We start from the raw sequence: 23,607 nt of genomic DNA on the forward strand, positions 1-23,607 counted from the left end.
ATTCAATAAGGTTAAGATGCACCATTTAAAATGGTTAAGGTAACTTAAGGTAACCACAGACATAGTGAAGGCTTTATGCCCCCATCATGACAATTTAATTAATTATCATTCAAGCCAGCTAACAAAACAAAACAATGCAGATAAAATATTTCATCAGTTTAATATAGTCTTGTATTTATCATACATGTACATCTGAATGGATATCTATGATCAGACAAAATAAACACTTTTTGTTGAAAAATTTACAACGCTTCATCATTTGTCACACTTTTTTGTAACTTTCTCATTATCAACAAAATGTGTGATTCAATATATCTACAATGTCTGCAGTTTTAAAATGTCTTTCCCTGGAATTGCATAATATATAATTATATACATGTAACATGCTGACCAGTTATCTACCCCTGTTCCCTGTTCTGTACATAGAAAGACGGGATATTATAAAAAAAAGTATTAAAACTTGTCCACATAAACAATGTCTCAAGACACGAGCTTCTAAAGCTGTATGTCCAAAGAATAGATAATACTATACTCATTGTAAAATCACAGGCAAATTGTTGCGCTAGTTATATAATGAAGAGACAGGTAGAAAACAAAAGGAAAGAAAAACATTCAGAGGCTGGCCATAATAAAACTAGTCTGAATAAAAACTCAAAATAACTCTCAAAGTAGTGTTGGTCAGATAAAGGTAGGAAAATGGGAATAAACCATAACAAATTTGATCAACAGATCAAATTAAGACTTCTGCTTCCACATGCATGGCACAGCTACATCATTGCATTTCCAGGAATGTTTTTCATTAGTATAAAATGATGCTAGAACTCTTATCAACAAGGAACATGGGAAATGATGGGGAAATATGACTAAAATATTGAACAAACTAATATCACAAAAAATATGTTTACAAACATAGTTAATGGTGAGATTTGTCCTGTTTTGCTTTTTGTAATAGTGGGACTACTTCTAGGCAACTTTTGCCATCAAAGCGTTTTTGATTGATATCATTTTAACTGTCAGTTTATGAATTAACCTTAACTGGAGTATTTTCTACATTTCAGCATGAGTAACAAATTAGTGCTTCAATTAAATAAAGATCATGTCAATATGCATTGCCATTCGTTATAGATATGTTTCATTAACTTTAATATACGTTAATGTGTAACTTAGTAATGTAGAGGTTTGCTCCGACAACCTACACAAACTAATAAAATATCAGATACAACGGTACAACAAAACCAATAACACTATAAAGTACATATAATGTCATGTTTTACCACTTCAAATTCTACCAGTATAAAACATTCTGGTTCAGATAACAAACCTTTCCTGGTTCAGTACACAGTAACCTAGGAACCAGATATAAGAGTGTTGCTGTCATTTAAACCAGTTATACAGAAGGTATACTTCTAACCATTATACCATCACTGTTGCATAGTAAATCAATAAATATTACTTAACTAAAGATACCTTAAGTTTAGTAAAACACAATGATGGTTATATCTAAAGGTAACGAAAGTCCAGTAATAAATATTACTTAACTAAAGATACCTTAATTTTAGTAAAACACAATGATGGTTATATCTAAAGGTAAGGAAAGTCCAGTAATAAATATTACTTAACTAAAGATACCTTAATTTTAGTAAATCACAATGATGGTTAAATCTTAAGTTAATGAAAGTCCAGTAATAAATACTAATTTATTTTAGAAAAACAAAATAATTATTAAATCAAGTGCTTAGACAAAGATACTTTTAGTTAAGAAAGTAACATTAGTTAAGTAATAAATATCATTTAACCTCAGATAGTTGTAGGCCTCTTCCACATAACTGAATTGTAACATTCCAGGTAGTACAAAATTACAAAATTATGCCACTATAAATACCTGTACGTAATTTGGGAAAAGTTACAATGTTCAAAATTAACAATTACAGAATTTCCCATCAAATACACAACAAGTTCCATTTCAACCCATACTGAATGTGCATAATAACTGTTTTATCACTGTTTTATCCAAAAATTCAGAAAACAGATAATATTCAGCCATTTACTTTTAGATAGCTTAGGTTGGCCCACTCAAACCTAAATATGCCCAACATTCCACTGGCCAGCCTTAATCCTGATCCTTACTTGTTGCTTTTTTTCAAAATCAAGGTCCAAACATGACAACTGATAGTGTGAAAGCAACATTATTTTAGTAAAAACAAAATGATGGAAAAGTGTGAAGTAAACAAGAGTAAAGCAATAACACTCATAACAAAGTAAATAAATGATGGAAGAGCAGGGTCCTTCTCTGTAACTTTGGTTTCCAGCTTCATAGTACCACTCTCATTACATAGAACCGTAATATAACACAATGTACCATTTCCTATCCTCTGTGGAATAACGAGTATTAATGGAGAGAGCTAATTACTTCCAAAATGAGAAAACAGGCATATTCTTAGTTAGTTGTCAATTAAGTCACCAGTACATTCATTTTACAAAATTCTGTAATCAACACTTGGTATTCCACGACACCGTTTTCAATTCCATACCACTTATTTCATATTTGTATCATCACCATCCCACCCGTGCATCAACACAGGAATGCATTTATATCAAACATTCAGCATTTCAGCACATTATCTTAATGAAGGAAAGGAATGCTAGGACTACAGGTATAAATTTTGACAAATCTCAAAAAACATTGTTTAAAAATCTTTTTGAGTTAAAAAAAAAAAACATCTTGGCCACAAATGTGTCAGAGCAATAAACTTGTTAATATATGTACAAAACACTGCAGCACCTAATAATCAGAACAGTATTATCATCAGAAAGTATATAACAGTTCACACTACTGGCTACACCTTGGCTTACACAGTTACTAGGCTTTTGCTTAAAGCATTTACTTGTTAAATGGTAAGACTGGTCAATGCTCCTTTGGGGTTTACATGTTTGTCACTGTTAGACTTACACCATTAACACCATTTTGCTAGCAATATTCCAAACTATATACCTAGAATTCTAGATTATCTTCTAAATGTTTTACTGTTTGTATTTACAAACAGCAAGGAAAAGAGCAATATGAAAATGAATCGTTGATATCCTTGCACATTTTCAGTCCCTGAGGTATAAATATGCAGTGAGAATTGTTCACAGTATTTCCTGACAGCCGTGTGTAAAGCAGATTAAGTAAGAGCCCAGTAAGAAATACATGTAGTTCCTGCTGGGACCGTTTAGTCCCACTGATATCCAAACGATAGAAAATGTTGACCCTCGTTATTTGGACGAGTTGTGAGAATGAGCCTCTTGTTATTTAAAACATGAATGACAGTGACCAGCACAGCTCATGTTAGTTAAAACAGACAAGTGACAATTATGAACAACACAAGACTGCAATGTTATATTAAACCCAGTTACCTCAAGGTTTCACTGTTAGGATGAGTGTATTTAAGTGAAAAGGTCAAGGCATGGAACAGTGAAAAGTATATCACTATTCACCAATATTAATAGTAACATATATGCACACACATTATCATTATTTTTTTTTATGTTTTATTGTTAAAGGTAATCTCATTAATCTAGAATGATAACACATGAAAATGAACACTGCTAGTTAAACAGTAGCCAGAATGACATCACCGGGATCCCGGCTCAACAGCATTATCATCAAACTCATTTGTGCACATAATTAGAAAAATGTTCTGACCCTTAAGACTAGTCCAGGCAATATTCAATACCATGAATGATAAGGTAATTTTGATGAAGATACAAGATTTTAATTGGTGAAATAGTTATTTATAGTTATAAGATGTGGATATATTTTATATTTGTCAGTGCTCTGACAGGTGATGAACCGTCTTGGTAGGGCTCTGGCAGGTGATACCACAGAGGCCTGGGTTCTTGCAGTGTTTTACCCTAAATGAAGGTTTTTGTAACGGAGGGAGTGGCTATGGAATAGAGACTTGTTCAGTACAAAATGTGACTATCTTGACTCTAATAACAAGTAACATATCACAACCTTGTTAATAATGGACCTTCTACTCAACACTTGAACAGTAATTATGATTTGTTGAACATCTTGTAAACCATCTTCTGACACAGAAACCATTCCTCACCTTCACACACAACACTCCTGTAGTTTAATCATGTTTTACATCACATTGATCTTAAGATACACCTCAGATTAAGGTTTGACTTCCTTCATCAAAAAAGAAAAATGAAATAAAATTTTGAAACATTTTGCAATGTCGTAATTCAAGCACAGACAGACAAAAATATTTCTTCAGATATTTGAGTTGTGTAATTTAAAACAGTACTCCTTTCTCCAACTGTCAACACATGTCGAATCTGACTTGCATTCCATCCTCTCACATCCTCAACCTTACACACATGTAATCAGGAACAAATATCAACAGCACTTGTACTGTTGAATTAATGATAATTTGGCAATCACACATGCAACTCTGACTTCAATAAATAGCATTTGTTCTCACCAGCACCAAGTCAGTGATGTAACAATACAGCGCTGTCCTTGGTTAGGTAACATTGAGAGTACAATGAGAAATGAGGAGGTTGATGATGAGATGAGTAATGACCAATGCCCTGCCAGTAGTGAGCAGAAGCAGCCCTAAGTGTATACCAAGGCCAGTCTAAGTCTGGCGAAAAGTGTACACAGTGATCACAGCTAGCTACAGTGATTCAATTCACGTTACATACAACACATATACTTGGCATGATGACTCTCCATCTTAACCAAGGTCTAATCTCTCTGACAATAACTAGTTAAAACATGCATCAAATATACATCACTTTCTCTATCTTCTATTTTCATAGTTTTAAGTATTATCATTTTAGAATAAAAAATATTTTTTGGCAAGTTTCCACTACTCATTGTCAGCACAAACTTGTTCTAAGGTGGTATATGTACACAGCACCAACACACAACAGCAGACTGTGGCTGACCATAGGGTGGGGAGAATTTTTCTCAACACTGACCTCTCTCAGGTTGTGAGCTTCTCAACACCAGCCTTCCTCAGACCACCAGTATCTCAATCCACATTCAGTGTCACACATTCCACTCTCTCCAATGGCAATCCATAAATAGATATCAATACTGATTTCTGTCTGATTCTTTGTTTGGTAGATTTAAGTATTGGTTTAATCACTGAACACTGGGCATGAAAAAGCCCAAGTTTTTTTGTTTTATTTTCCCTATTATCCATTGAGAAGAACCGTTCAGTGAGTCACATTACTGCTGAGCAGTTCACTGGACCTTGGCCAACATCAACAGATTTTACTGTTTTTCATGAATTTCTAAGGCTTTAATTGTGACAATTTGCTGCCAACCGATCACTGGTTCACACGCAGTTTGATTCACACTTGGAGTCAAACTGGTCCATTCTGAACAACGTTGGTAGCTGGAGAGGCACTGACCGATGCACTATCCTTCTTTTCTATGCAATCTTTGGCCTGATTACTGTAAAACAAAAAGGAATATCTTATAAAATAACTTCAGCAATTAATAAAAGTTATTCCGCACTAGTTTCAAAAACAGAAAAAAGTGACAGAAAATGTTGACATTAGAAATGAGGAGGATGAAGGAGATACCCGCACATTATCATTTGCAGTAGTTACCTCTGGTGTACAGGTAAGTGAAATTTCAGTAGCTTTAGGACTTAAATATACTTTCATAATGGTTTTACAAGTCATCGACTAATTCAGTAGGCTGATGTAGATCATAACCAAGGCTGATCTCAGTGAATGCATAATTAATACCTGGTCCGTGTACTTAAAAGTCAGTATTTGACCACACATCATTCAGTTTATACCTCAAATTACGTACTCACATTTAAGGAAATTCATAAAAACAACTCGTTTGCATAGGTGGTACTAATCAGAATACCTAGAGAAGCTCAGTTTTTTGGTCATATTTTTGAACTGGTAACACACCTATTTCCCTCTTGTTCCTGAGACAGACTAGCATTTTCCTCTATTAACTGGGGTACGTCTACTGGGCCATTCGTTCCTATATGATCAGTGGTCTCCATAGTCTTCTGAGACAAGTCCTTTGACAGACTGAAACATCAGTTCCATAACAAGTCAGAAAATGGGTCATTATCAGGAGACCAATAAAAGAGTTTGGTACATCAACAAACCCTTTATCAAATACTTTAACATCACAAGAAAACGGTAATAAAGAATTTTCTTCTTCTTCTTTTTTTTAAATAATTAAGAACTGTAACATCTTGGGAAGAACACAACAAAAAAAGAAATCCTCTGAAATCCTCTAAATGAACACATACTTTATTCCTTGTGTTGAAATAGACGTTGGCCTACCTTGGACTGTCAGCTCCTACAGCCTCCTCTGTTGACGATGATGGGGTCTCCTCTACGTTATTGCCATCACTCCCATTAGTTTCTTTCACTGTCAAAGTCACATCAACCTTGACCTCTCCACTGTCACTTGCTACGTCAGTTGTAGACGATGAGGGCTCCTCACTGAAGTGAATGAAAGACAATTTGTAAATAATCTTCTATACATCCTTACACAAGCAACACTAGGCATCACTGCACTGACCCTTGCTTTCAAATGAGATAATTCAACAGTTTCAATTTTTGCTGCACATCCCAGCCAACAAGAATTTCTCTGCAATGCATTTAAAGACTTACACACTCATCATTCAAGCATCTACATGCCTAATATAAATACTTTGGGCCTTTTGTTTATTGAGAGGAAGAATTTTGAAGATTTCAAGACATCTGAACCCAGTGACTTTAAAATTGGGTCAAGGTAATTCATTTTAAAAAAAATTGACAACCTGTCATTCCAGCAGGCTACAGGCAATATATCACCAGTAATAATAATTATAACATGTCAAATCAAATATGGATTCTTTTCAGCCATTTTATTTTTCTGATCAGTTTTAAAACTAGAAGAGCAAAATTAGGACCAAAGGGAGCATACATACAAAATTTGAAAAAAATCTATCCAAACGTTCATTGTCAAAATCAACCATGGCCACCTATCTTTAAGCCATTTTGTTTGTCTGAATAGTTCAAAAATTAAACAGGCACATCTAGGAACCAAGCGCAATCTACCTATAAAATTGGAGAAAGATCAATCCATTACTTCTCTAGAAATAGTGATACTGAGAATTGTTTACGGAGGTGGGCGATTTAAACAGCCAACCCTCTGACGATGTGAGCTACACACTCCACTCCAGATTGATAACATAAGTCCTTATCTTAATTGAACGCCAGCTTGAAATGGTTATTCTCACTTGCAGAACCACCATGTTATCAAGACTACATTTGACCATTCTTCCTGGTGGTCTTAAATTATTGCAAAGTACAATGCAACTTTTCCAAATCAAGCCTTCTCAAAACTGAAAACAGAATACATCTTGAAATGAATGAAATCTTACAATGTATAGAAGTCTTACCTGACAACTGCTGTTTTCTGACTGGAGGGCTGAGGGGTTGCATCACTTGATGAGGATAGTGGAGAACGTGGAGTAGTTGGAGATCTTGGTGAAGTGACAATATCAGATGTAGACGTTACTTCGCTGCCTTGTACATGTTCTTCTGATGACTCCACCTCCAGATCATCAGTTTTGATGTCATTTCTCACCTGTTGTAAAGATGATCCAAGGTCTCCTGGAGCACTTCTGGCCACTGAATAAAAACCATGATATAAAAGTAGGGGAGCAAAAAAACTTGTTCATCCTAAGACTATTAGTGATTAACATTGAGAGTCACCACCATTATAAAAATATCAAAAAGATACTCGATAATATACAGGTGAGTGGATATATGTAAGTCTAACAATCACAGTTGACATCATATCAAACCGTTATTTGAGAATTTACAGGCGAGTGGATTAATAAAGTCTACCAGTCACAGTATACAGCACATCAAACAACACACTCCAGCAAATCTACCAGTCACAGTATACAGCACATCAAACAGATACTCGAGAAATCTACCAGTCACAGTATACAGCACATCAAACAGACACTCCAGTCTTCCAGTCACAGTATACAGCACATCAAACAGACACTCGAGAAATCTACCAGTCACAGTATACAGTACATCAAACAGATACTCGAGAAGTCTACCAGTCACAGTATACAGCACATCAAACAGATACTCGAGAAATCTACCAGTCACAGTATACAGCACATCAAACAGATACTCGAGAAATCTACCAGTCACAGTATACAGCACATCAAACAGACGATCGAGAAATCTTCCAGTCACAGTATACAGTACATCAAACAGATACTCGAGAAATCTACCAGTCACAGTATACAGCACATCAAACAGATACTCGAGAAATCTACCAGTCACAGTATACAGCACATCTAACAGATACTCGAGAAATCTACCAGTCACAGTATACAGCACATCAAACAGATACTCGAGAAATCTACCAGTCACAGTATACAGCACATCTAACAGATAATCGAGAAATCTACCAGTCACAGTATACAGCAAATCAAACAGATACTTGAGAAATCTACCAGTCACAGTATACAGCACATCTAACAGATACTCGATAAATCTACCAGTCACAGTATACAGCACATCAAACAGATACTCGAGAAGTCTACCAGTCATAGTATACAGACACTCGAGAATTTACAGGTGATTGGACAGTTGTAAGTTTATCAGCTACAGTATACATCATAGCAAACAGATATTTGAGAATCTACAGGTGAGTGGGTAGATGCAAGGCTACTGGTCACTGTATACAGCATAGCAAACAGATATTTGAGAATTTACAGATGAGTGGGTAGATGCAAGTCTACTTCACAGTATATAACATATCTTAGTAACAGATACATGTGAATTTATAGATGTGAAGATGGATGCAAGTCTACTTCACAGTTTACAGCCTAACCAATGGATATATGAGAAAGCACCTTAAAAGACTTAATCATATGCAGGGTTTTCCATATGAGCCGGTCGCCGGCCAATTTGACCAGCCACTTTGATCATTTGGCCGCCTACACCAATACAGTTCCGTAATAATGTTCTGTACACGACTACACGTACACGGCAGGCCAGCCTCCTACTTTCACTACACAGCCTACTACTAACAAAATTATGGAAATCCCTGCATATGTAATGAATAAACCAGCAGAATGGACATGTGGTATACTCACAGTATGCCGCAGGTCGTGAGTTGATGTCAGTTGTATCCATCTCCACTGGGGAACTGCTCCTTGGCCCAGGTGCAGAACTTAAACCCAAATCAACATTAGATTAGCCAACATTGTAAATTTCATCTATCACTCTTTCACTTTTTCAATATTATTACTGAAATTGATATGGCCAAGAAGTATGTCAGACAGGGCTACATCAGATATTTATGTTAGCCCAGTCAATGTAAGATATTTAGTAAGTCTGACTGGGCTTCATTAGATATTCAGTATGTCAGCCCAGTCAATGTCAGGTATTTAATTGGACGACTTTGTCATTATCAGATAGTTACTATGTCAGAAAGATCAATGTCAGATTTTTATAATGCCACAATGCCTTGGAAATCTTGGACCATTGAATGTTTTTTTTTTTCAAGTGGCAACAAGAGACCCAAGGGCCTTTACAGTCACCATACTGATCACTTTTCTAAATGGTGATACCATTCTCTAATAAGTGTCTTACAGTCACCATACTGATCACTTTTCTAAATGGTGATACCCCATTCTCTAATAAGTGTCTGTCAAACTGATCACTTTTCTAAATGGCATTCTCTAATAAGAGTCTGTCATACTGATCACTTTTCTAAATGGTGATACCCCATTCTCTAATAAGAGTCTGTGACACTTAAAATTTACATAATTTCAATACTTCCTACACAGAAATTATTTGCTTACAACAGAGCACATCTTCAATAAATCATTTACCTGCTTAAATCGTTTATATTACTGAAGTCTGCCCAGTTGTCCTCATTTTGGGATACAGGTATTTTGTTAGTGAACTGCGCCCAGTTCTCCCCATCCGTTTGATTTGGTTGTTCTTGGTGTTGTTGCTGAGAGGTGGTCCACGGTGAAGTGTCCATTGCAACTGGTGTCGATTGATCATCAAAGTTGGCCTGCCAAGCTGTAAATGAGACAATTTACCTCAATAACAGAGATTCTGGCACTGACCATTTGTTTATAATCAAAAATTTCCTTTTCTCTTCAAATTTTAGTGATGTATTAACCACAAATTGATTTATGTATGGAAAATAACCTTTGATAAGAATTAACCACAGGCAGAACATAGTCTCGAGTCTGAAGTGTCACCTTAGATTGGATTATAATGAAGCGAAAAAAAAAAATCAAACATATATCAATACAAAGTTTTCACCTGTCACAGGAATCTGTTTACTTGATAAATTACTAGAGGTAAGTAAATTAAGGAAATGAAAAACATGTTACTATATAAATCAACTCCAAAACTGACCAGCAACAGAGTTCAATGTTGATCAATTAACAACTGTTCTCAAGTAAAGCCATCATTACACAACCATACAAAAATTCTATCAACTACACTTTAATGTTAATGCTGTATCCCTTACCGTCCTGACTTGAGTCAACATCCATGTTCTCACTTGGTTGCTGTAGAATTCTTTTTGGTGAGGCAAGTTCCTCCTCACTATCTGTACTGGTATCGCTGTCATCACCAGAGGTTTCTGTCAGACGTCTGTAAACAAGATACAGCCAGTTTCCAGGTTTTATTTGATAACTTATGACACTATTAACTTATCCTACCCAAACAACCATAAACCAATGAATGTTTTGATATGCTCCTCACAAAATGTTTATTTTCATAGTTTGCAGTTTGTAAATTTGTATCAAACATATCAATTTTTTCTTTGAAAGTCTTCTTTCAAGCTACCAGGGCGATATAAAATCTTGCTAAAATGTATCTGAATTACACACACAATACATTATAGTGTATTATATACTTAATACTTTATCAAACGATGCATACCCTGGCCTTTTAGCCTGTGAGCTTGGTGAGTAGGTGATCTCCTTTTCTTCCCAGATGTCTTCATCACTATCCTCATTATCATCGAACTGCTGTATTTTCTCATTGCAAGCTTGGTCAAACATTGAAGAGCTCGCTGCCTGTTAAAGCAAATGATGAATGTGTTGAATGTATATATCATGTACTAGCTGTTTCATTATGTTAGTTTGTCAGTAAGCCCATGCCTAGTGATACACATACAAATTTCTATGGCTGTTCCAAAGAATTTCCAACAAATTCCTTGTCTACTAATAAGCTCTCCTCCCTTTTCTGAATGAAAGGGGTTATTTCAAATCAGTAACCTCTACACTATTGGTAAATCATTTGTGAATGGGAGATGGGGCTTACTTGTGACAACAGAATAAGACTCAAAACTTCACAAGTACTCTTAAAATCTTTCTGCGATGATTTTGCCAGCCCTTATGAAAATCAATACATGCTTACATGATCCTCATTTGCTTGAATGTTGAAGTCTATACTGGATATCCTTTCTGTGAAAAGTGAGCTGAAAATAAACAATGTTTTCATATTCAATCCATCAAATTAATGATTATGAGCCTTTAAGCATTGAGAACATGATTTTAGAGATTCTGAAATGAGGAGGACATTACATTTCATCTACTGTCTATGCAGTGTGTTTTTTTTATTATTATTATACTCTTATGTTGACAAGTGTAGTCTGACAGGACAATCAGACAAACTTTTCAAATGATATGCAAGGCCCTGACAACCTTAATTCATTAAAAACTAATGGTCCTGCTAGATTCCAAAAAATTCATCTGCGAACAGCGGACATGAAACAAGAACATTAAACAAAATAAACAATCAACAAGACTCAAAGTAAATCACTTATACATGTTTTGCATGGGATTCGCATCAATAGGAGAATTCAAATCCTTTGGGATTATTTGACAAAAAATAACTGAATGGCATTCATGATGATTTGTTACTGATATTGGAATCTTAAAGAATCTTGGTCTCTAATAGCTTATCATTCACAAGTTTTTCAGTCATTTCTAGATCAGCAATCACGAAATCATGTATATATGTAAATATGTCTAAACAGGTAACTTTGCAAAATAAAGTATTCTTGAAATCTGTGATTTACAGTAAATGGTACTGAAGAACACTTTAAAATACTAGAATTGCCAGCAAATCTATCGAAATATTACCAGGTACAAATCACTTGTCTTCAGAAATATATCTACTCACAATACAATCTTTAAACATTTAACATGAAGTCTATAATGGGAATAAAAGATTTCAAAACTAAACAGGATTAAGTATATATCAACAAAAAGGAAAACAAATCCTTCACTCACTCAAGTTTCCCTTCCTGTTCAGTAAACTCTTCCTCATTGAAGCCGAATTGGTCGATGAAATTGCTGGTCATCTGTTGCAGCTGGTAATCAGAGAAGGCCTGATGAATAATAAATCAGGCGGCACATCAGCAGCCACGAACAACTGTGTACCCACCCACCCATGCCAGGAGTGGACACACCTATCTGTTCTACAGTAAGCTAGCCATCACCCTCCCATGTCACAGAAACCCTTTTGGGTGCGAAATTCAAGATGGCCATTGGTGACTATACAGAATTTTCTATCAAAAATGTACTCGTGCAAGAAAATGATAATACCAATATATACAAAAAGCACAGGCAACAGTAATGCAGTAGGACATATGAATTTTTTTAAATTTTAAAGATAGTGATGACAGACTTCCAAATTTGAAATTGAAATATCAACTTTTAAAACATGTATGAGGCAAAATAGACAGTGAATTAAAATGTCATTTATAGCATATTTGTTGATTTTTGAAGTTGTCCCAGCGTAGGCTAGTTCACAGAGGTTAAACTTTGTACATGTAAACAAACAAATAGCATAGATTCTCTTGTTTTGATATCAAATGTTTGCAGAGTATTTCAGTTACCTTAGATGATCACAAATAACAACTTCACTGCCAACTATTCAGTACAACTAAGGAAAAACAGAGCTTAAATGGGACAAAACATTTACAAGTTTGAGAGATATTCTCAACTTGTATCTATATATGTCTCAACAAAAACACTTGAACTTACAAATGGAACTCTATTTGTTACCACATCTAACCAAATAACCATGTGAAGCTATTTTTCTCTCCTTAATAACTCTCATACATCAAAAGTATTTCTGCCGACATGTCATGTTACATGCAAATGATACTTCAAAATTTTCCGTGTCATGCATGTACAAGCTTCTAAAAACAATAATACAGAAAGCAAAAGCATATAAATTGATAAAATTCTAAACCAAATTGTAAATGCTTATCTTAATCATTTCAGTATTAATTCAAGTTTGCCTGTTGAATAACTAAACGGGCAGGTTAAAATAAAACCATACCTGCTGTATAGCCTCGTCCTGGGGGAAAGGAATGTCTCTAAAGTCATGGTCCTCATCATCGCTACTCGATGCAATCGGATGACCCCGCACCTGTACAAAAAATGTCAGTTCTTTAATTGAATACTATTTAAACTCAAAATCCTATTTTTCCCAGTGTTGATATAAGCAAACGGTCCATAAAACATGTAGATTTAGTATTTTTTTGGTTTTCTTGAACATGAATTATCATTCATTTAATGATTACAATTTCAACCTTTGCAAATAGTTTGAATGTAATTACAACCTTAAGTTACACTTGATACACTTATTATAACATCAGATGATACCAGGCATAGTTCAGACTTACCAATTCTATCGTATTTTTCTTGTTTAATTCTGTTAAACTACCAGAGATGAAAGTGTCCCATTTTTCTCTGTGTTCTTCGTCCATTTCTGAAATGGCAGAATTTAAATATGGGTCCATAATCATAATTTCCACATTAAGCAAATAGCAAGAAGATAATTGACAATTGTGTATGTTGGAGATATTCCAAAACTGTACAGGTCAGTTAGACATGTGTATGAGATCCAATATCACATTTTCATGAATCAAGTGAAGACACTTTGACACATATAAAAGGTTTCAATCCTGGTGTTGTAATACAATTCAAACATCATTTCATGCATTTTTCCTGCATAACTTTTGTTACAATACAAACCACTAATCTGCTCCTTTAGTAAGTCTGTGTTTTCCCCCTTTTCTAGAACAGCTACCACGTCATTGGCTATCTTGGTTAAGTGACCCATGTAGCCTCGCCTTCTACCCTTTTCTCGACTTCTACAAAAATAATATAGTAAACATAGTGTGACATACCTCTATTCAAACTTACAATAATTTTCTATATTTCCAGAAACATTGTTCAAAGCAAAATCTAAACTTCTACTGAGAACAGAACTTACTGTTGCTGATCATTCTCTTCCCACACATCCATTATTCGTTGAATGAGATGGAATTCCGAAAATAACTGAAAAAGACAAAGCAAATTTAGAAAGTATTTTTTGGAAAAGTTTTCAATATATTTACCTTGTCTAGTAGTTTATTTTGAATGTAAAAACTTTTGATAAACCTACCAATTAAACAGCGATAACTATTACATAGAAAGTTTTGACCTCTAAGGAAAGGACCTATCATTACATCCAGTTACAATAGAATTTTAGAATAATCTCTTGATAGAAATCATCGGATGGAGCTGGTAATCAGGGTGAAAATGATATAGGTTCCATGAAATTGGTTAGTTTAATAAGTATTATGAATCAACAGGAACCAGTCAGAAAGCTGAATACAACTTTCAAGTTTAACTTCATATTTGTCTTTACACTCATGGTATTAAGCTTTATCATTATAATGCATTTGTATGAAATACAAAAAATTCCCTTCTGTGCTAAGCAACCACTACAGAGCAAAATGTCCCTGAAGTGATGACAATAAATAGAGATGGGATATTTATATCACATAAGTTATAACAATAAATAGAGACGAGATATTTATATCACATAAGTGATGACCATTAATAGAGATGAAATAGCAGTATCATCTAAAATTTACCTGGACTAAAAGTAGGTGTTCTTTCTTTCCATCAGTTTCAATAGGAGAATTATATAACACAGTGTTGATGCATTGTGAAACATGCGTATGAAGAAAATTGTTCCAACAGTACTTGAAATATAAATCCTGTGGGAAAAAAAAGTTCAAAGTAGACTTAGTAATTAATTATAACAATTCAATAACCAATCAAACTCAAGCGCAGTTTTTATACTGTTGTCACCTTGGTTACCACATAATGTTACATAAAAATGCATTATAGTCCATAGTTTATCAAAACCAAATTTAAAAAAATAGAACTGCTTAAATACTTACTATTAAAACCCCCATGGTCCCCAAATTGGCTAATTCTACAGTAACAGAATGTGAATTGGTTAAAGTGAGTGCCGATACAAGACGTGCTATCTGCAGTCTGGTGTTTCCAAGTGGTGGTTCAAGAGTTCCTATTGATGTAGGCATTGTACAAAATTTTTGCTGCAAAGACAAAAAAGTAAATAAATATCAAGACATTTTGAATCAAAAGAGTACATGTGTATTACATTTTTAAAATCTACCTTCAGTAACCTAATAAAAGAGAAAAATGATTCATTACAATGAACACGAATTTAAGCTACTACAGGAAACCATGAATAACATACACCAACAGTCTGTAATTTTCATACCAACCCTTAATTCTAGAGCTGTTAGGTTGTGTAAAAATACAGAAAAAGAACCACAGTTGGCATTGCCTTCCAGCTGCTATCACAAATTCCTTCTGTCAGGTTGAAAATATACACATACCTTGGGTGGATTCGTGAGTAAATGATGGAAATCCCGTAGTCTGGGTGTTATTGCTAATAAAACATTACTAACACCTTGGGCTAAACGTTCTGTGTCTAGTGTAGAAATATGTTCTGTTGATCCTTCAGGACTGAAATACAGAAAGAGAATAACCAATGATTGCACTGTTTATATCCATTTCAGAAGACACATGAAGTATGATGACTCTTCCCTACAGATTTTTAACATTCTTCAGGTGGTAATTTCAATAGAATACCTGTGGTGATAACACAATTATCTTAGTGTACATGGAATTAAAATACTGTTGAAAAAGACATAATTCAGTACCATCTTGTATACTACATATATCAGTATTAGTAAGCCTCAGTCTGATCATTTTGTCTGATGAAGGTGAAGGTGTTGTCATCGAAACATCACCCTCAAATCTTCAACTGGTTGTGCAGTAAGAACTTTTATTCTAATTCCCTGAGGATGCCTTTGATGAAGGCATTCAGGTTACGTAGCATTTGAAATGTAGATGATAGGCAGATACTGCAGAAAAGTATATCCTACATGTGAGCAAAATAAACAAAGTTCCACAATATTTGCGACTGGGAAATGTACAAAATGTGTATAATTTCTACTACTCACCCCTGTTTCCTAAATTCTAAGAGAGTTTGTATCACAGATAAACCATTGACTATAACAGACTCATTGCATTCAGTGTCCAACATGTTGCTGAGCAAGTCTGACACTGTTTCCTCCCTGTAATGAGACAACATAAAAAAATACAGGTTTACACAATGATCACAAAAATCAAGGACTAATGTAGATGGACTCCTAATAGAGCTTGACAACCACAGTGGCCCAATACAGCAAAACTTGTAGAAGGTACTCAAGGTAGAAAGTAAAATTATTTGAACACCAAATATGCTACTACCTGAGGATTTATCTTCAACTGCTGTAATTAAATGCATATCATAATTTTTTTATTGTGCTGTTGTCATACTTGTTCCCAATGTATCACAGAATCAAGTTATGGATTGCGGCTATGAAATGACGAATATATACATTTCTACTGTGTTGAGAAGAGGATCAGGCTCTGGCTTATCTTGTAGTTGTGAGAGCTGTTCCCTCCCAAGCCGTACAATATCACACAGGGACTGGGCTGCATTACAGTGAACCTATAACCATACAAGTAAAAGACACTCAAAAAAAAAACTTCAATATTCCAGAGTAAATCAAAAACATTTCATTTCATCAGCTACAGCATATAATTTAACTAAAAAGTAGCTACCATAAATAAAGTAAATAAAGTTGTCAACATTTCTACAACTCTAGCACTACTGAGGGCTAGTTAAGTCAGAGCCTCAGAGGGCTTAACTGTTTAACATTCATGCAAGTATAAACAAGTATTCTAACTTGACCAAAGTTAATTGCAGGAAAATATGCTGCTTTTCATTAACCACTAATGCTTGACAAGATATCAGCTGAACTTTAATAACAATACTGATCAAACATCCAGGTTAAGATAAACAGAAAACAATCTATACATGTATTTACTACTTACATCTTCATCAGTTGATGTCTTAAAGCATCCAACTAATTTTTCAACAATCTGATTTTCATTTAACCACTGAAACAACAAAACAATAGTCAAGCTTTGGAAATCAAAGCATACATGTTCATACATTTTGTTATTGTGTTGGTTTTTCACTACAAACTTCAAGCTTTTACCTTATCAATATAAATCAATGGCAGAATGCACCTTAGTGCTCAATCACAGGATTTCATCGTAAACTTCAGAAATAAATATGGGGTCAGGATACCTCAATATTATTTGTCTCTCATGTAAAGGGTTTCAAACTCATTCAGATGCCACTTAAGCAGTCACCCTTTCTCTACCATCACCATTAGTATGTTCTTACCTCTATCACAGCTCTCCTGATTTCAGGAGATTCAACACATGTAAGTAGTCTGAGGAGCAGGTCCATTATTGCTGAGGTGCCTATGTGTTTTAAAAGTGTCCCGATAAAATCCTCTCTGGACTTTAAAAATTCAAATATCTGAAAAAGAAAACTGATATGTATTAACAGGGAGGAAATCTTTCATAAGTCTGGCATTAAAAATTTCATTTCAAAGTGGCAAATTTTGTGTTATTCAGACTTAACATACACAAAGAGAACTGCAGGGAGCACACTAACATGGTAGCATTCTGTCTTGCTATAGAAATGGAAAAAAATTCGGAGATAAATTATTACAAAGAACATACAAATATGCTCTGTATATCATTAACCATACCATGCTGCATAAATTTGCATGGTACATATTCTTAAATTAACTCCTATTAAGAAAATTAAATTCAATTTTGCAAGCACTTTAATAATGACATTGGTGTTGCTCACCCATACATACTATACCTTTATGCTATAAAATGTCATCTACATATTTTCTATAATTTAATGTATGCAATTACCACTAATTATATACTGTATATATACATAGGATCTTAAATCAGTTGTCACGCCATATGAGATTTTTAAGAAAAGTCTTGGGATGTTTTTATTGCTACCTGCCTTAGCAAACAAAAATCAGGACATGGATGCAACTTTCCTCCATCTCATAGGAAATGAAAGCCATCTTGAGGTTAATTTTCACAACATACCTCAGGAAACTTATATTGTGACAGGTTGAAAGTAAAAAAGTAAACAAAATCAAACGGTGACACCATTTTTGCACTATTTTCATTTCACTTCAAAACATTATTATCCATAATAAAACGAACATCATATGGATTTCTGACTTCCACAGCCAATAAGCTCCTGGGTATATTTCAATAGTGACATATTACATGAACAAATTCACTGGATAATGGGCTATTTACATGATCGTATATGTAAAAGTAAAAACTGAAATATTGGCTTTCTTTGTTGGCTTTTTTTTTAAAAACAACATAGATGATGTAAAATGATAAACTATACATATAATTTTAAAGAAGAATGATTTCTTTGTTCACTACAACCAAGAAAGCCAAAAGGTTAAACTTACTGTATTAAATACTTATTTTAGCATGAATTCACATTAGTTATATGGAACACATACTATTGGTACATATAAAAATATGTTCCAAATTCAGTTTAACTTTGCGACTAAACCTTAAAATCCAGACACTTTTTTAAGGTACACTCAAATATACACTTTGTACATAATTTGATCAATATCTCCCACAAAAAGGCACTAAAGCAATATCACTGAATTGGTATAGTTCAGATTGGATCTGTATTTTACCTTGTTTTTCCTTCTTTATTACATGTGGATCTAACAAAGCCTTGTTAGAAATTGCCATTTCTATGACCTTTTCTAATTCATAAAGGCCATCTATTTATGAACAATTTGTAATATTGAAAGAGTGCCTGATGATGCTTCATTGCTAAACTTTGTAATTAGGAAATTTACAAATACTTTTGACATCATCACTAAGAAGACAGAGCAATAAAGAGGCATAGTTGGAGTATTATGCAATTTCATTTGTAAAATCCTGTTTAGGTAGCACAACTTATGCCTCATTTGAATGTCATGTGATCGTCTGACTTTTTTCAATTGGCAAAATGGTATTCACATTTGAGAGCCAGGTAACAGATTTCCTAAGCAAAACCAGAAATCAATATAAATGTTAATTTTTCTTTGCAAAACTGGCAGATCAATGTAAATGCTAATGATATGATTTTTTTTACATATGTATAACTGAATACTGCATTTCAGTAATTCAATTTTATACTGTTTAATGTTTGACTCTAGATCATTTGCACAGTGATTCTAACATAGCTCTATCAGATCCTCGTGTAATGAAATTCTCAAATAGGATTAAAATGAAAGACCCAATTCTTAATAAGATTCTGAATTTGTGCAAGTAGTAACAGTGACCTGACACACAAACTCATCCACGGTATGCTCATGTGTGATCTTTTTGCATTGATCAACAAAAAATTGTTTCAGAAATGAAGACACTAAACTAGTTGATATTTCCTGTGACAGAAATGGTGACCTTGACCTAAGTACACAGATAAAGCTCATTCAAGTCAATCTCAAATGACCCATGAAACACATTCCTTCCTGAATATTGTGAGCTTATATTATTGTAGCTTAACTTCAATAAACTTTAATCAAAATTTGAAAATAAAGGAAGTAGCTAGACAGATAATATCAACTTGGGACAAGTCAGGATGGGACATGACAATAGCATGGCCTTTAGTAACAACACAATATACCATAGTAGTTCTATTTCTAAAATAGAATAATTTGGAAGTGAACCGATGAACTTGGAATTAAGGTGTAAGGTATACAATAGTACTAAAAAATTTCAAATCTGCAGTTTAGATATACCACTGTGCATCCATTCAGATCATTCTAGGCTTCTTTCAAGCAATTCATGTTAGACACAGTATTGGTGCATAATTGTAATGTAATGATAACACACTGGCTTTGAGTGTGATCTAGCTGATCTCTTACCATTTCACTTTTACGTGTAATAAGCAGGCCCATGACTTTGCTGAAGAAGCTGGCCAAGAGTGGGTTGAGGGTCTCATTGGTCTCAAGGAAGGCATACAGTTTATGTATAAGTGCCTCACTGCCAGCCAGAGCATCATTGATCTGGGACACATCTGATGTCAACAACTCACATGAAGTGTTTGGGTATCTACAAAACAATGATTACTCATTATTTTAACTTCAGGATAGGCCTGACCATACTGCATCTAGCAACATGCTCAAAACTTCAGGCATTATGTCCTTAAACAATCTATAAAACAATGAAAACAAAAGTATCTTAATTTATTGACCACTCTATTTTGCATGCAATGCTTGGGGAAACAAGTTGACCTCCAGAAACAAACCATTAGGATTTGTACTTACAAACTATCGCATTAGTTTGGTAAATAACAAACAGATATCACAACACAATTCAAAGCATCTTACAAAGAGAATGTGTTCATATGTATCATATTCTTATGATATCTTTGATAAAAACTTACTTATATTTCACTTTTTCTTCAACATCTTCTGAGGGTTCTACTGTTATCATATTAACCATCTCCTCCATGTGTTCTGGACGGATGATGCTGAAAGTAAATAAATCATTTTTTTAATTCATCTTCAACAAAATAATGCAAATATAAATGAAAAAAAAAACCCTGCCAACTTTCACAAATGTTTCATCATCTGACAGTGATATTGAATCAACATCAAACTTACAAGTCAATTAGCTTTCTGTTCTGTGCTTTACATTCTTGCAAGATATCATCTTCATCCATCAGTTCATGTAAGGTTACATCCTGAAAACAAAAACCCCACAATGTCAATCTAAAAACATTCACTCTCCAAATGTATAATCTAGCAGGAAAAAATCCACTATCTCAGTATTCAGTATTTGGTGATGTTTTTGACCCTTGTAGATTAGATAGCATTATTGTAACTCTGGATGATGAGATGGTCTAATTTCATTATATAAACAACAGTGATTAATATAAGTTGAAAAATCTTTTTTTCACAGTTGTTGCAAAAATAAACTTAAAAGAAAAAGATTGCCTTTAAGATAGGGCAACAGCTTCTTCAGAAAGAGCAGTAACATAGTTGAGGACGGTCATGATGCAAATGTCAATTTGTCTGCATTATTCACCAGGTTTAGTATACTCTAGTATACTTACCTCTTTTTCTAGTAAGGTGTCAATATGAGAGGATGTTAATAAATTAAACTTCCAAAACATCTTGGCAACTGAAAAGATAAAATAATGGTTTATTGGTATGTAATTAATGGAAGAAAACTTTCAAATGTCAATATTCCCAATACCATATCAGGAATCTGTTATTATGATTGACTGAAAAATCTTAAACATGTTTATTTCCACAAGCATATATACATATTATTCAAACAGGTCCAACAACATTCATTTAATTTTGTTACAACTGCATGATTACAGCAAAGTAGCAAGTAACATGTAAGATGTGAGCGTGTGTTGAGATGCTAACATTAAACCATTGTCAGATTAAATATGGGTCAAGGAGATATTGTAAACAATGTAACGTCACACAATACTTTGACAGGATAACGACATTTGCAAATGAAACTCTGACTTCAGGACAACAGTGACAAGACAGTCAAGTAACAGAATGGAAAGATGAGGAAAAAATGTAGAAACATTCACTTTTGATGGACTTAGATGCTGTGTGATAATGTAACAAAAGATAAACAAGGATAATGTGGCTCAACTGCAGGTTTTACTTCAAAATTCAGATTTAAACAAACAAACTGATGAGTAATCTTCATCACACAAGTTTTTGTGTTTAGCCAAGTATTCTTTTTTATTGTTATGTTGCAGAAGTGAAATGGTTGGAACATCAGTGACCAAGAAGCTCAATTGATAGAGCATCTATCTTGAGTTTGGAGGCTTTGTGTTCAAACCCTGGTCTGGATATGCATTTTCTTGCTGCGAATAAATCCAGTGCTTGTGTCCCATCCTTGCTAAAGTAGGTAAATGCTTCCAAAGGGGAAATCAAAACCTGGGTTCAAAACATTTGTCTTCAAGGAAGAAGACTAGAAGATGGAGGCAGTAATATACCAGACTCTGACTAGGTCAGTTGTTGGCAACCTGTTAACTATATTTGTAGAGCATCTGCCTACAGTTTGAGGGTTTCTGGTTTGAACCCTGGTCTGGCCTTCCATTTTCCTGCTCCTAATACAGTGTCTAGAAACTATCTAGTTTGATTTATGTTCTGGTTTGTTGTGTGCTGGCATAAAAAATAATGAAATTTTGTAACAAGTCAAACATTGCTTTATTTGGCATGTCTAATTTCTGCATTGATTGCATGATACATCAACTGAAAATGCCGATATTGCAAACCTTTTTCCAGAAGTAAAATGGCAATATTGTTTATAATGGTAACCACTATAGTTTAATTGCTTAAGAAAACTGAAGGTTATATATTTCCTCAAAACGGTATCTACCCTCCACTTTCTCAATTCTGCATATTTTCACTGCATTTCAGTCTGATGTATGATCATCGATTGACATTTAATGTTTGGTTGGCACAATCAATTTTAAACATGATCAATATTCAATATAACATGGGTCACCAAGTAAGACCGATGCTTGGGTTTGTTTACGTTCGTCCTGTAACATAATTAAGTTTCGATAATTCTGTATTGGCAAATATTAGTATCAGATATATAATAAATCGACATTAAGATACCTGATTGCTGTTATAATGAAGGGTATTTCAGAGTGAAAAATATCGATAGGAAGTGCCCATTGATTACAAACAAGATACAGGGTCATTTTGGATATATTTCATGTCTGCATCACTACATGTACATGGACAATTAACAAGACATCGACATAACATAAATTTTGCTAATAACACACTTCTGATAGTCTCAACACAATGTAATCTAAGGGAAGAGAGGCGTGATCGCTTGAAAGCTCACCTATGTGAAAACAAGAAACGAAAATAAACTGCTTGAAGCTCTCGTCTTCCGTCACATTTGACAATCTGAAAGCGGGTGTCACTCAACAATTGGGTTCAAAAAGCATTCACCAGAACATTGAATGTCATATTGTCATCAACCAGGAATAAAAGGCAACGATGCACTCTACTATTTGACCAATCTACGAGAAAATCAACATCTCAGGCGGGAATTCCTCTGCAGTTTCATTCAATATGGCGGATCAACGATCTTTCTCCTATCCCATAATAACTTGCCAATCTGGGTCTCGCGAGATTTAATAAAGATTTAATTTTTTCGATATTTATGATCAATTTTCGTGTAAAACATACAGATTTAAGTTATGTTGTGTATTTAGAACGTTATTAGTGTTTCATATTAAAACGGTAGGATT

The 23,607-nt window shown here is 34.3% G+C and overlaps 1 protein-coding gene across 2 annotated transcripts; it reads right to left on the bottom strand.

The window, feature by feature from the left end:
* Positions 1–143: 143 nt before the first annotated feature.
* LOC132565181 (serine/threonine-protein phosphatase 6 regulatory subunit 3-like) lies at positions 144–23,420 on the bottom strand. 2 transcript variants are annotated; one of them, XM_060229811.1, is made up of 26 exons: positions 23,196–23,420; positions 21,418–21,485; positions 20,966–21,045; positions 20,746–20,832; positions 20,225–20,411; positions 17,644–17,781; positions 17,286–17,351; positions 16,787–16,899; positions 16,367–16,480; positions 15,737–15,866; positions 15,272–15,430; positions 14,960–15,085; positions 14,314–14,378; positions 14,073–14,191; positions 13,721–13,806; positions 13,375–13,464; positions 12,318–12,397; positions 11,440–11,500; positions 10,960–11,096; positions 10,544–10,668; positions 9,888–10,083; positions 9,147–9,223; positions 7,422–7,653; positions 6,316–6,477; positions 5,929–6,054; positions 144–5,455 (listed from the first exon to the last, which is right to left on the bottom strand). In XM_060229811.1, exons 2-26 carry the CDS (start codon positions 21,475–21,477, stop codon positions 5,365–5,367), a joined length of 2,907 nt encoding a protein of 968 aa, XP_060085794.1. In that variant the 5' UTR covers positions 21,478–21,485; positions 23,196–23,420; the 3' UTR covers positions 144–5,364. The 2 variants fall into 2 exon arrangements, with proteins under 2 accessions (XP_060085794.1, XP_060085793.1); XM_060229810.1 differs by having other exon boundaries at positions 12,318–12,415.
* Between the last annotated feature and the right edge of the window lie 187 nt (positions 23,421–23,607).

Source organism: Ylistrum balloti, unplaced genomic scaffold (genome assembly GCF_031769215.1).
Source record: "Ylistrum balloti isolate Yb309-2 unplaced genomic scaffold, AGI_CSIRO_Ybal_v1 Utg369700, whole genome shotgun sequence".
NCBI classification, from domain to species: Eukaryota; Metazoa; Mollusca; class Bivalvia; order Pectinida; family Pectinidae; genus Ylistrum; species Ylistrum balloti.

Excerpts from the sequence above, each read along its gene's own strand:
- LOC132565181 (XM_060229810.1), bottom strand. The coding sequence starts at position 21,477 with ATGTTTTGGAAGTTTAATTTATTAACATCCTCTCATATTGACACCTTA. Across the intron at positions 15,431-15,736 it reads TACTCACGAATCCACCCAAG|CAAAAATTTTGTACAATGCC; the intron begins GTATGTGTATAT and ends TTGTCTTTGCAG. Across the intron at positions 13,807-14,072 it reads ACTAAAGGAGCAGATTAGTG|AAATGGACGAAGAACACAGA; the intron begins GTTTGTATTGTA and ends CTGCCATTTCAG.